Source organism: Kwoniella shandongensis, chromosome 2 (assembly GCF_008629635.2).
Source record: "Kwoniella shandongensis chromosome 2, complete sequence".
NCBI lineage: Eukaryota > Fungi > Basidiomycota > Tremellomycetes > Tremellales > Cryptococcaceae > Kwoniella > Kwoniella shandongensis.
The window spans coordinates 518,421-530,860 of record NC_089288.1 but is presented as its reverse complement, the minus strand read 5'-3'; the positions used below and the strand labels follow the sequence as shown (position 1 = coordinate 530,860).

Below are 12,440 nucleotides of genomic sequence, written 5' to 3'. Positions count from 1 at the left end.
TGAGTATGGGTGGGTGTGTCGGGTGTGAGCGGAGGGAAAGGGGCGAGAGAGCGCTGTTTAGCTGGGATCACTGCTTCCACAGTGAAAAAAAGTCGCAATCACACTCTGTCGCTCTGAATGGGTTACGCACTGCCAACAACTGTAACACAAAACCGGGAATGGCAAAACAGTCAAGTAAGCACCGTACGGTGGGAACTCAGCAATGTTACCTGAATTAGGCTCACATCTTTATAACCAGGAAAGGGGACTAACCCTCTCGGCGTTTCAGATGTGGCACTAACCTTGCACCTTTATGCGTAAGTGGCGTTCCAACCTTCAGGATGGCTGCTTTCGGGGTAGTCGTTGGGGCGGCTCGGTTGATCACATCCGTTTGCATCGTATGCAAATCATACCTAGTATTCATGTATCCTTATGCTCGGACGTGCAGCTGGTGGACAACAGTCGCTCCAAATTAACTTGCAAGTGAGATCCAACTGATATGCCATGCTATGCAGATGGAGATGCGATGCTAATTATACGCTTAATGACTTCTTCTCCTCCTTCCTCCGCCCATAATCCGCTCATCGTACTATGGTGGACCCTTGGCCTTCTCCTCCAAGCTCTAATCCAGCCACACCCTCCTCTTGCTTCCGTGATGTCTCCAACAGCCTCAATACCTCGCTTCCTTCTTCCTTGTGTCCTAAAGATATCCAGCCAGCCCGTAATCCGTTGCTGACCACCGTATTCAATATCCGTTCTATGTTCTCGTTCCTAAAAACGAAGCAGGTATCAGTAGTCCATAGCATACGTATTGCCACTTGCTACAGGGGCACAACGACCATTTGAGGGGCTGTCACTTGCCCCCTAGATCCCGCAGATCCTTATCAGATGGAGACACCTTGGGCACTCACCGTTCTCTAATGGCCTCTAATTCCTCCTGGAACCTCCCTCCTCCTTCTAATATACCGTTCAGCCTTCCTATCTCCCCTTCTAAGCTCTCTAATCGATCTTTCACGTCGTCTCGCCGCTTCGTCTCTTTCCGTGATGAACGATAAGATTCGCCAACTATCAGACCTGCTCCCACTATGAAGAGGAATGTTTCGGCTAGTGTTGTTGCGCCATTCTGGATTGCTCTGGTGGCGGCGAAAGTGGACAAAGAGGAACGAAAGAGTTCATGCAAAAGATTCGACGAGTGAAGAGGGAGGGAGAGGAGTGATAGGGTCAGCGACTACCCAACAGTACAGCATAGTGCAGGGGATTGCAAATATCGCCTAAAGGTCGACTCCGTGCGATTGGGCGGGGAAAAGGAAGATGTGCAGTGTGAAGATGACGGTGGACACTCACCTCGTATCGTTCAAAGGTTTGACCGCCACTCCTTCCGTATTCAGCAGCCCCATTCGCATTCTAGCTTCGGTACGGTGCATCCGCTAAGCACATAAGGTTAAATCATCAGCGTCAATACTTTTCAGTCTCAAAGGCCATAAATGGTCATGCCGGAGCGTATAGTCGTAGGCAGCAGGGCAGAATGCCAGATCCAAAGGAGACACTCACTTGCGCCAGCCCTATGCAGATATTTCGGAATGTCTCGTGTCTGAAATTGAACACAAATAGGACATTAGTAAAGTTCCTAGTACACCTTTGCAAAGCAGACCTCGCCCGCTTGCTCGCACGCCCGCGGCTAGGCAAGAGGTCGAGAAGCTTACTGTGTAGCTTGGGCTTTGATCGTGTTTGCTATTGGTTTGGCCAAGGTCTGTACAGCAGTCGCAATGTCAGCGTGTTATCGCTATCCACGTAAGGACACGAGCTTCCCAGTCGACTCACCTTGACGGCCAAGCTGAATATTTTGACGGAAGCCATGTCGTGAGGGTCGTGTTCCTACCGGTGGTATCAACAGGGAGGGTTAATTGTTTGAGGTTGCTGATATTGCTACTCGTCGAAAAACTCTGTTTGTGTATAATCAACATACATTGAAATCTCTGTGGTTCACTCGCTCGCTGGAAATAACCAGTCATGACGCACGGCATCCCTCTTGCCGAAGTTTACACGTTATCGCCTTAGCGTATTACGTAAGTCCACCTCGCTAGCGGCGGAGATGACCGTTCACCCCACTCTTGGTTCGGTCCGGGCATTGTCACCGCCAGACCGGGGAATGCGAATGTCAATCGAGACGGCCAAGAAAGTACGATGTTCTACATCTTGGCCTTTTTCGTATATCTTGCATCGCTTTTCGTTTGATTCTGTTATCCATCGATTGGACACACATATATATAGAGCGACTATTAGTCAAAAGGAGAGAACGAGACAAAGCGCCGGACGCAACAAGTTGAACCAATCCTCCTTTGATCGAATCGAAGTCGAATCGAGAGATAAGACAAGACAAGACAATCAACCTCCTCGCATATATTGTCATCGTCATCGTCATCGATAATCATTCATCATGCCAGCTCTTGTAGAAAGACAAAATGTCTCTGCGACACCAACCTCGTCCCCGGGTGGGACTAGTCGAAGTTCGACAACTACCTCTTCGGCGACAAGCTCGTATACGTCGCCTGCGTTTCTGACAGGAGCGCCAAGTGGGGGGTGAGTTCTTTGTGCTGTACTGAACGATCGGTGCAAATTCGCTTGCACCTCAAAATTCCTTGATCTGCCTCTTACCCTCTCAACCCTCCGTCTTAGAAACACTGCAAGCTGACAGCTGTTTGACTCGATGATGCAGCTCAACTACCCTTTACCTGTTCACGTTTCTGATAACGATCCTCGTCCTCGGTCTGATCGCCACTGGTCTGATTGTCCGAGCATACATCATGCGACGTCGATATCATCGTCGAGTCGAAGAAGCGATCCGAAGAGGTGAACGACCTCCACCTGATGCCGCAGCTGCGCTGGGTATGTTCCCGCGTCGTGTAGGAGGGAGGGGGAAGAAAGAAAGACCGGTAGGGTTGATGCCGACCTTGTGGGAAGGGGAGATGTACAGGAATGGAGAGAAATGGGCAATTTATCACGATGAGGATGGAGATGCGGAAGAGAGGGAATGGCAACAAGAGAACGAGAAGAATTGGAATAATCTAACGGTGAGTTATCCGTCATGCCTTGCTTGTTACAGCACAGCAACGGAGACTGATGCATGCCATTTCGTAGCCTTTATCGGTACTTCATTTCAAGGACGCCCCGCCTGCCACGCAGACTGAAGAGTCCAGCATCGTGCCTCCTCCACCTCCTTTGACTCCTCAAGCATATCTACGATCCCTCTTCTCGTCCACGCCCATGTATCCCCCCGCCGGAACACCTTTCAACGGTCAACCGACCACGCAGGAAATCCCAAAAGCAGGACCAGTCTTCGAAGTTCCACCCACAAATACCGAAGTGGTCGTCGGGGTCATGATCGCCATGCCGGTACAGGGTGCAGGGGAAGAGAGATGGAATTTGTTAGAGTATGAAGGCGAAGAGAGAGATTTGCCGGAAGTCTGCTTAGGTGTCATGAGTGCGAAGTTGGTGGATTGATCGTTACTGTATCTGAAATTGTGAAAGGAAGGAATAAGCGCGATCGCAACAACGTGATTTGTGAATAGAAATATATATGGGTGATTGTGATTGATTGATCGATTGTACATGAAGTATATAAGTAGGCAAAGAAGTCTATGCATGTGTTCGTCTTAACGTGTATGATGTCAGCTCTGATCTACAGGTTCGACCTTCACGCAGCTGAAGAGAAAGCATGCCTCTACTTGGCCTGATGCTTGCCGCTATGCAGGGCGTTATGTATCTATAAGCAAGATGTCAAAGCATCTCATGCAATCGGGTCATATGCTTAAAGACGATGCATCGTTGCTGCACAAGCGACCGGGCCTCGTTGCGGACTACTTTCTTTGATACGGAAGCAATGAGGAAAACTGTTCACGTCTGCTCCGTGGACGATGCGATGGTGGCTGGCTGGTCAGGTGCGTGGTGCAGGTGATGAGGTACGAGTGTTGACTTATTAGGTTTGTTTCAATTGAAGCTAGATAACAGGGGTTGCTTTAGCATGGGATCATTTTGGTTATCCGTCGGAATACGACTGCGTTCGGTTCATATCACATATTGACACAAGCCAGTAGCGATAGAATGAAACCATCCTCTCACTCGGTAGTGAGCAGTTGGGTGGAACCGTCGCGTTGAGGGCATGCAGCTATGCATCATTTACAGAAGAATCATGTAGTCTCGATCAACGGCCAGTGATGGAGATACTGTTTCCGGTTACAGAAATACTGTACAGAAATCAGTCAGGTCCTCGCAGCACAGCAAAAATAAACAGAAACGGACACACAATCATCCTACAACCTACAATCGCTTATTCGTTTTCCAATATCACTCCTTTCTTCCACCACTTGTCTATCTACAACCGACTTCGACATTCATTGACGACGAAATGATCACCTTATACACACGAGGGAGCTGCGATATCGTGATATAGCCCAACACAGAATCGGAATCTGGATCAAGGCGGACAGTTCTTGGTATCAATGACGATGCCGGCGGCTACTACTACTACTGCTGGAGTTGTCGACTTGATCAAAGGACACAGAGTCAAGGTTGTGATTCTGTTACTGCTGTCAGGTCAGTGGAGTGAACGGGGATAATAACAGCATAGCTGTCTCAACGCTTGGAAACGGGCAATGCTGATATGGTGGTAACAGGAATCATCTTGACATCGTTCATATTCTTTCCAACATCATTGTCCTTATCCGAGGTGTGTACCGCTGTCTCTCCCTCTAACACCAACAGCCTTTTCTCGCCGAAACCTGATCGGTGGAAACATCTCATTGATATGTATGTACTTGTCACACATAGACATCGCCCAGCAACTTCATCCCAGACAAACTCAAACCGAGCTCTCTATTCCCTTCCACGACTGCGGAGGACGATTCAGATGTGGACGCGGACTGGTCGCCACCTGATCCGATAGAAAGACCTTCTATACATCTTGGAGGATTACCGGGTCATCAGATTTTTGAGAATGTCTGGATACATGAAGGGACAATTTGTAAGCTTGATACTTCTTCCCATGCATTCCATCCCCATCACTCCAGTTTAACGCTGTATATAACCTCGTCTCCCAAATAATCCGGTTATAGCATGCGAATATCGGTCCAACTAACTAACTGATTACTCGTTATTCTCCCTTTAGACCTCTTCAATCCCGATAGGAGTCGGATACCCGCCAAGGGTAAAGTGGTCAGCGGTCAGACGGGATGGGAGGTCATGACTAGACCGATGGAAGGGTTGGTCGATAGAGCGAGGAATGCCACAGTATTAGGTGGAACGACCTGTGAGTGAACGCATACTACATGTCCGGGTCACATTGTCCATTCCCCCTGCACGATATGATCAAGGCATCAGCCCGCATTTGACGCAGGCTATCCAAATAGCTAGGAATATTTGCTGATTAACATGCTGCCAACTAATAGTATTCATCAACGACGGAGCCAAGACCGACGAATGGCACTACCTCTCCTCATATTACCACCTAGCAGGCGAAATCATCTTAGGCGGCATCGCCTCACTAGCTTCTATAGCGCCTCTCCCGCATCCAGCTTCAACTTCCGATCCGACCTTACCATCGAGCTTAGGGGTAGAAGCGAGACCTGGCGTGGAGGTGCCAAACGTCCCAGATAGGATTGTTATTCCGTGGAAGGCAGCGGAAGGGTGGAGAGATAAAGAAGGATATGGAGAGATGACACTTAGAGGGTTGTTTGGTGAAAGTGAGTTAAATATGAGAGACGATGAGTTGTGTGGAAAAATCGTGGGACTGGAAGCTCCGAGTGGGGGAGCTGTGGAGCTTGGGCGCATGTCTGAATGAGCAACTGATTCATATAATCCCTCACAGATGTCCTTGAGCCTCATATATGGGCAGATATGAGTCGGGAAGATACACCGCATGGGGGATGGATATACTTGCGTCGAGGTGAGTGCCATCCCTCTAACGTATCGTAGCTCAATGCTGATGAATCGTCTTTCCATATCATAGCCGTTATTATCGATCGTTGGGCGTCACATCGTCACAATACCCTCTCTATATCACTCAACAAGATGGCCGCTTCCGTGTTCTCCCTCCCCCATCCACCATTCTTCTTCACTCCGGCCCGTCTATCTCTCTTGAACAATTACGACGTTGCACCTCCACCACATCGTCTCGGACCTTCCAAAAGCTTGTACAATATCCCCAAGATCCTATATGTTGATCGACAAGGGACGGAGAGGAAGTTGAGTGGAGAGGCCCATGCAGGGCTGGCTGTGGTTCTAGGAGAGCTAGAAAGCATGGGAAGGGCGAGGGTGGTACATAAGAAGATGGAGAAGATCAGCCATGAAGAGCAAATCAGGAATGTGGCGGATGTCGATGTAAGTGGTTTGCTAAGTCGTTCTCATCAGGTGTTTAGCTGATTGACGTTACTCTGTGACTGTAGATTATGATCGGTGTACATGGAGATGGACTAACACATCAACTCTGGATGCCAGAAGGGGGAGTTGTGATAGAGGTCAGTTGGGCTCGCCCCGAGTGGGTTGACTATGCGCGCTGACGCCTGGTATCATGGTTGCAGGTCTTTCCTCCGGACACCTTCTTACCAGAATATCAGATTATCGCCGACGTCCTGCATCACGAATATATACCAGTTGTGAGTATAAGCTGTCCTCTGTTCCGGGCCAATTGTAGCCGCTGGTGCTTTTGAGAGGTGACTGACGAGATTATGTGTAGTGGAACGATATAGCATTGTCGAGAGAAGAATGGGATGTCTTACCTGATCAACATAACTCTGCATCCTTGTACGATGGAAGAGAAGTACCGGTGAGTGCAAAGGTCAAACGACTGATGGAGGGCGTACTAATTTATATTCGTGTTATCAGCTTGACCCTGTGTTTATGCGGTTATTGTTGGAGGAAGTGATACAGCGGATGTCGCGGCCATAAGAGTCACGTATGAGTGGATGTGACGCATTAGCTAGGACGATGGAGACGATGACAAGGGTGAGGTCAGCTTGGGCAAAGTGCCAGCTGTGTTAGGGTAGATTTACGACGAGGTGTTGAACGATTCTCATGACGACTGTAGCATTTTGGTATTTCTCTTGACAGACACAACATGCATTAGGTCACTGTTCGTGCGGGTCGTGCTTCACAAGTAACGCTCAACCCATTCTGCGGAAGGTGATCGTACCATCGCTAACGGTCAACGAGAAACATTGGGTGATCAACAATATTACATACAACCTATACCAAACAAACTGATTTCCTCGTCAAATGTCGTGAAATCTACCCTAAGACTCGTGGATCGGAAACTCGATCGAGCTGCTCTTGATGATCTGTGCGCCGATGAGATTGACATTGTACCGCTCATTTGAACCACCCCATCTTCCATCCCACAGCGAAGAGACTAGCGCCGATGACGAGTACGCCGAATACCAGTAGAGGTGGGAGCATGTACGAGCCATAGCATTTTATCTCGCTACATAATCATCATCAGCACTTGTGACTTGACAACGCGCAAGGACCCTCTGAGATCTGTCGTGGTATGAGCTCACCTCCATAAACACTCTCTAGTCAATTTCGGTATACCCTCCCTCCTCCCCCCATCGTGCATAGCAACTAACGGAGATCCCTGATTTTGACTCTGACTTCTACCTTTCCCAAATCGGGAATCGGGAGAAGAACCAGCCTCTGAGTTCGCGACCAATGTAGCTGTCTCATCGCCTAATGATGTGGTAGAAGATGAGGGGAATGAGATTTTGGGCCGGGAGAGTCGGGAGGAGGAAGAATGGTTGATGTGCGTAGGTAAGAGCGGTTGACGATCTGTTTTCGACATTGTGTAAGGGAACGAGTACGGTTCAATTCTTGTTGTGAAGTGAGTAGGCTTGGTAAGGTTTTACAACTATACTGGAAGGATGGGAGTGGTGTGTATGCTAGTACTTATTGTGATTATGAATAAGCTACTGAGATAATGTTAACAACAATGTATGGGAGAGTGAAAGCGGCGGCGATCCGATCTCACTCTCTCGATGAATTTGTGATTTACGGTATGACGTCGCGCGGTGGAACCAAATACTGTACGAGTAGCAATCTTATCAGCCAGGGAGCACAAAGGGCTGTAGCATAACTACCGCTTTACTACTTTGCATGTCCTACGCCTTTTTCTTTTTGTAAGTTAACAAATCACTCCTCTTACATACACGATCCCGTGTGCATGAACGTGTCTGCGTATACTCAAATTGAGCGGTCTGTGCTCAGACCTCAGACCACTCATGTCGGAACGAGTTGACAAGTACGGGTACCCCTTTTTCGATATCTCCGCTGCCGAGCACGAACATTCAAAACGGGCTCGACCTCACCATCAATGGACCCCTGAGAACGTTCATGATATGATCAGTGATGCATGAGAATGATATCGAACGTGTGATCGCGTGTACGGTCTTCGACACGATGCCGACGCCCTGTGCGCACTCAAAAGGTGGAAAGGACCTCTTGTCCTGGTGCTGATTTTAACATTTTGGGGAATGTGCAGTGTATGTGTGTAGGTGTGTGTGTGACTGTACTTCCCACGATATGTAAGGATCAGCTAACTTTTCGGCATTTCTACTCATCTTCTCTATCGCCATACTTACCACATGTCCACATCTCTTATTGCTCACTACGAACTACTGATTCCAAACAGATTCCAAGCGATGCACAGTCCTCCAAGCAGAAAGACAAACGGGGACCCGGACTGGGAGGTCCAGTACCTCCATTCCCGACCCTCTACTCAGCAAGTTAATGGTGAATGCGCTGTCGATGTTTGTGGAGGCTTCAAGCTAACTCGATTTATCTATCTCACTACAGGACAATCATCGTTGTCTACACCTCTGCGGGATCGAAGAGGCGTCAAAGAGATGGACGATCGTGTGAATAGGAGTATGAGCCTGCTCACTATTGAGAGAGAGGTGAGCGTTGAGCCCTCTCTCTGACCTGTCAGCCAAGATGAAACTGGCCTCATCTACTCGACTTCCAGGAATCACCAGCGCAATCATGTAATGGCAGAAAGAGAGCGAGACTGCAAGACAATCGGGACGAGGAGGGCGACATAGTCATTCTTGTCGGCAGTGATTCTGAGGATGAGCCCGAATGGACAACGGGGAAGAAGCACAAAGGAGAAGGAAATGTGATCGATTTGACGGGATCGGGTGCGCAGTCTAGCTTTACTTGTCTGAACAGAACAGTCGGCGAAGCTGACCTGAATTGGACGCTCGACAGCTGCAAATGGTCCACAGAGGTCGGCTCATTCGTCATCTCGTCAGCCAACATCATCCTCTTCTTCTGGGTCAACGCTCACAACGTCAGGCAAACATGACAACAAACGCGTGGTTTGGCTACCATCCGATGAATACTTGCCTTCGTGTATCGAGGTGAACACCGTGCTGGATGGTAAAGACCGAAAGTGTATAAAAGTGTATCGAGGAGGAATGAAGTTGAATGAGGTTCTCTATAAGGTGAGCTGCTCCGTCTCGTCTTCAAGGAGATCAGTTGTTATATGTGACTCCCACTAACAATACAACGACAGCTCAACGACGCTGTGTCTTTTGGAAAGGACCGAACGAAAGGCTTGATCCGCTCAATCTTCTCAATACAGCCTCTCGATGCTTCAGTTCGGACTCGGCACTATATCCACGTACATTACTTGAATTCCACAAAAGGCGACAATCAGACAGAGCTGTTCCTGGAGCACTGCCAATGCCAGGACATACCTCTAGAATGGGTTCATGGCAAGCTCGACTTTGAGCTTCTAGGCGAGAAAAGCCATCGTGGATCAGCGACATCCTTTGCTCGGTAAGTCGTACTTCGACTCGCGGAACAATTGCTGACTTGTTGCCCTACAGATATGTGTTTGAGCAAACCCATTGCTGTTTCAGACAACCCACTACTCCCGAAACATATGGCGTTTGCGACTCTTGTATCTACAAAGAGGCGAGACGGAGACGACCGGTACTTGTCAATGGGGCCTTACATTTCGGAAGTCAAGAGTATCACCGCTTCGACTTTATCTATCTCGATGCTGGAGTATCTGGACGACCTTATCTCATTGGACAGGTCAACGGATTTGAGCGATTACTTGTAGAGAAGGCTGAGAAGCAAGTGGAGGCCTTTAGCGTCAGTGTGAGGTTGCTTGTTCGTCGACAAGACGTCCTGACCAGGAGGGAGGGTTTTGTGTCCGCAGTAAGTGATCACATGCAATCAATACGGTTGACACAGAGACCCTACTAACACCTGGTTACAGCATCACTTGATCGTCACGGACCAATGCAAGGAGTTCGCAACCGACCTGATTATGCGCAAATGTTTCGTCTTCCCCTCTGAAGCAGAGATGATGTCCTCATCAGACAACGTAGACTCATTCTGGTGCACTGAACGAGTAAGCAAGGTCGGGGAAGAACAGATATTGCATCGGCTGCAGAAACCTCTCAGAACATGTCTGGAGTGTTTAGAGGGAGAGACGACCCGCACCCGTTGGACGGACCGGAAAGCTTGTCAAGAGGTCTGCAAACTTCCAGCAGCAGACTACTACTCTGGTGCAGGAGGTTTCATATTGCCCGGATTGGACTTCTTCAACTGGAAATCAGCGGTCGACAACGATGAAGTGGCATGTCGCACTTTATCCCAGCTTTCGTAAGCATCTGCGCCGGCATAATGTCCCACATCTAACCTTCTGATTCTAGTCGCCAGAAGACAGACTTCAAGGTGTACTTTGGCACAGTCCAAGACTGGGTGCAAAGAAGTCTCGAAGATCATTCTCGGCCCAGTCTCCCCTTACCGGAGACGATATTCATAATGACAGGGGGTGTTCCTTGGTTAGTCAACATGATTTTCAGCGACGTTTTTCAGGAACGTCTATCGCGTTGGTACTGACGGCAATGCTGCTTCCAACCTAGTCAAGGACATACCTTTGCGAACCACAACCGTGACGGTTTGGACTCCAGGAATGCTGAGCTGTTTGTGTTCTTGGGCGAAGTTGCTCGACTCCGACCGTATTATGTTGTCCTCGAGAACGTACCAGCATTCAAGGCGGACGTCGACGGAGAAACCGATGAGGAGGCAAACGGGAACTTTGCTAGACGAGCGATGAAAGAGTTGATATCAATAGAGTGAGTTCAGTCCAAGAACGCATCAGTGCCTAAAAGGCAAAACGCCTCTGATCGATCAGCTTCAGTACTGATCAATCATTCTTGCAGCTATCAGTGTCGTCTCGGGGTCCTCGATGCAAGAAGCTTTGGATCGCCTCAGAATCGCCAAAGGTTATTCATCATTGCCGCGAAACGAGGATGTCCTTTGCCAGAATTACCGAATCCCACTCACGCCAATCCCCGAACAAGCGCCACGATCTTCTCAAACGTCAGTACTGGAGAGGAATACCCCTTCTTCTTGGGGAGAGGTACTCCAGGCAGCGGACCTCATGCGGCTGTCACGATCCGAGATGCTATTGGTGACTTGCCAGGTGAGTCTCAAACTATGAAAACGGCGGACCATGTCAGATAGCTCATGCATTTCCATGCCACTTGCAGAATTCAGGTTCTCACCGTGAGTGTTACCGTTGTCTGCACAACACCGCCACAGCTAAGTCCGCTTCAAGTCCCCCAGGTCTGGCAAATGGAAGACAAGCTAGACGCATCCCGACCTTCAATCCTCGTGTCGGTCAGCATGGCAAATATACCAAAGTCGGCTTCATCGATTCTGTGCCGTACAAGTCCGAACCCGCCACCGACTATCAAAGGGCGAAGCGTGGGGTTAGCTCAAAGGTCAAAGACCATTGGTGTAGCTATGCTACTGAAAGAGAACATAGAATGTAGGAATCTCGCTTCATGCTAAAACCGAAAGTGATCGTGCACAACTTGGTATTGGTGCTGACCCAGAGTCGGTCTCTTTAGCATCTTCGTTGATTCTCGTCTCCCCTCTCCATCTGGTAAGTGATGAGTGATGACTGGTTGTTCGTGGTGGTCCAGCAACACCAGTCGATGTCGCTGATATGACATTCAATATAGGACCGAAGAGAGCTGCAGAGTGGGACAAAGGGTTCAGTACCCTCCTCACCTCCTCCCGACCAGGCGGAAAGGCCACAAACCCCATTCACCCCGATGTAAGTCGCAGATTATTCAACATTGACTGTATGGCTTTCAATGTCCGTTACAGAAATAGCGATGACTGATTTGAGATAGGGTGAACGAACCTTTTCGATCGCTGAGCGAAAGCGAGCGATGGGTTTCCCAGATTGGTATCGTCTCTCTGGTAGTCCGGTAGATCAGGATCGTCTCACTGGAAATGCGGTGTGTTACGAAACTGTCGAAGCGATCTATCGGACTGTCTTCGAGACTTGTGTGGTACCATGGTGGATCGCTGCAGGTAGACCGACAGAGGATTTGATGGCGGCGTTCCGCAGGGATCATCCTTGACCGCCTCGCTCCGATTTCTGT

The 12,440-nt window shown here is 49.0% G+C and overlaps 5 protein-coding genes across 5 annotated transcripts; 3 read left to right on the top strand and 2 right to left on the bottom strand.

Moving 5' to 3' along the window:
- Positions 1-560: 560 nt before the first annotated feature.
- CI109_100882 (uncharacterized protein) lies at positions 561-1,836 on the bottom strand (the record flags this gene model as incomplete). Its single annotated transcript, XM_032007258.1, has 6 exons — positions 561-750; positions 891-1,112; positions 1,324-1,406; positions 1,531-1,570; positions 1,683-1,729; positions 1,801-1,836. 6 exons carry the CDS (start codon positions 1,834-1,836, stop codon positions 561-563), a joined length of 618 nt encoding a protein of 205 aa, XP_031858490.1.
- A 580-nt stretch (positions 1,837-2,416) lies between these two features.
- On the top strand, positions 2,417-3,480 carry CI109_100881 (uncharacterized protein; the record flags this gene model as incomplete). The annotated part of the gene is made up of 3 exons (XM_032007257.1): positions 2,417-2,559; positions 2,696-3,050; positions 3,118-3,480. 3 exons carry the CDS (start codon positions 2,417-2,419, stop codon positions 3,478-3,480), a joined length of 861 nt encoding a protein of 286 aa, XP_031858489.1.
- Positions 3,481-4,080: 600 nt separating this feature from the next.
- CI109_100880 (uncharacterized protein) lies at positions 4,081-6,921 on the top strand (the record flags this gene model as incomplete). Its single annotated transcript, XM_032007256.2, has 12 exons — positions 4,081-4,104; positions 4,440-4,572; positions 4,653-4,705; positions 4,807-4,999; positions 5,144-5,284; positions 5,424-5,717; positions 5,843-5,920; positions 5,984-6,354; positions 6,420-6,491; positions 6,555-6,629; positions 6,710-6,799; positions 6,859-6,921. The coding sequence occupies 12 exons, from the start codon at positions 4,081-4,083 to the stop codon at positions 6,919-6,921; spliced, it is 1,587 nt and encodes a 528-aa protein (XP_031858488.2).
- Positions 6,922-7,341: 420 nt separating this feature from the next.
- CI109_100879 (uncharacterized protein) lies at positions 7,342-7,810 on the bottom strand (the record flags this gene model as incomplete). The annotated part of the gene is made up of 2 exons (XM_032007255.1): positions 7,342-7,453; positions 7,530-7,810. The coding sequence occupies 2 exons, from the start codon at positions 7,808-7,810 to the stop codon at positions 7,342-7,344; spliced, it is 393 nt and encodes a 130-aa protein (XP_031858487.1).
- An 856-nt stretch (positions 7,811-8,666) lies between these two features.
- Positions 8,667-12,419, top strand: CI109_100878 (uncharacterized protein; the record flags this gene model as incomplete). Its single annotated transcript, XM_065966857.1, has 15 exons — positions 8,667-8,757; positions 8,821-8,921; positions 8,990-9,161; positions 9,232-9,467; positions 9,539-9,804; positions 9,855-10,191; positions 10,253-10,641; positions 10,692-10,823; positions 10,905-11,117; positions 11,205-11,467; positions 11,535-11,550; positions 11,603-11,815; positions 11,898-11,932; positions 12,012-12,106; positions 12,186-12,419. The coding sequence occupies 15 exons, from the start codon at positions 8,667-8,669 to the stop codon at positions 12,417-12,419; spliced, it is 2,793 nt and encodes a 930-aa protein (XP_065822929.1).
- Positions 12,420-12,440: the final 21 nt, after the last annotated feature.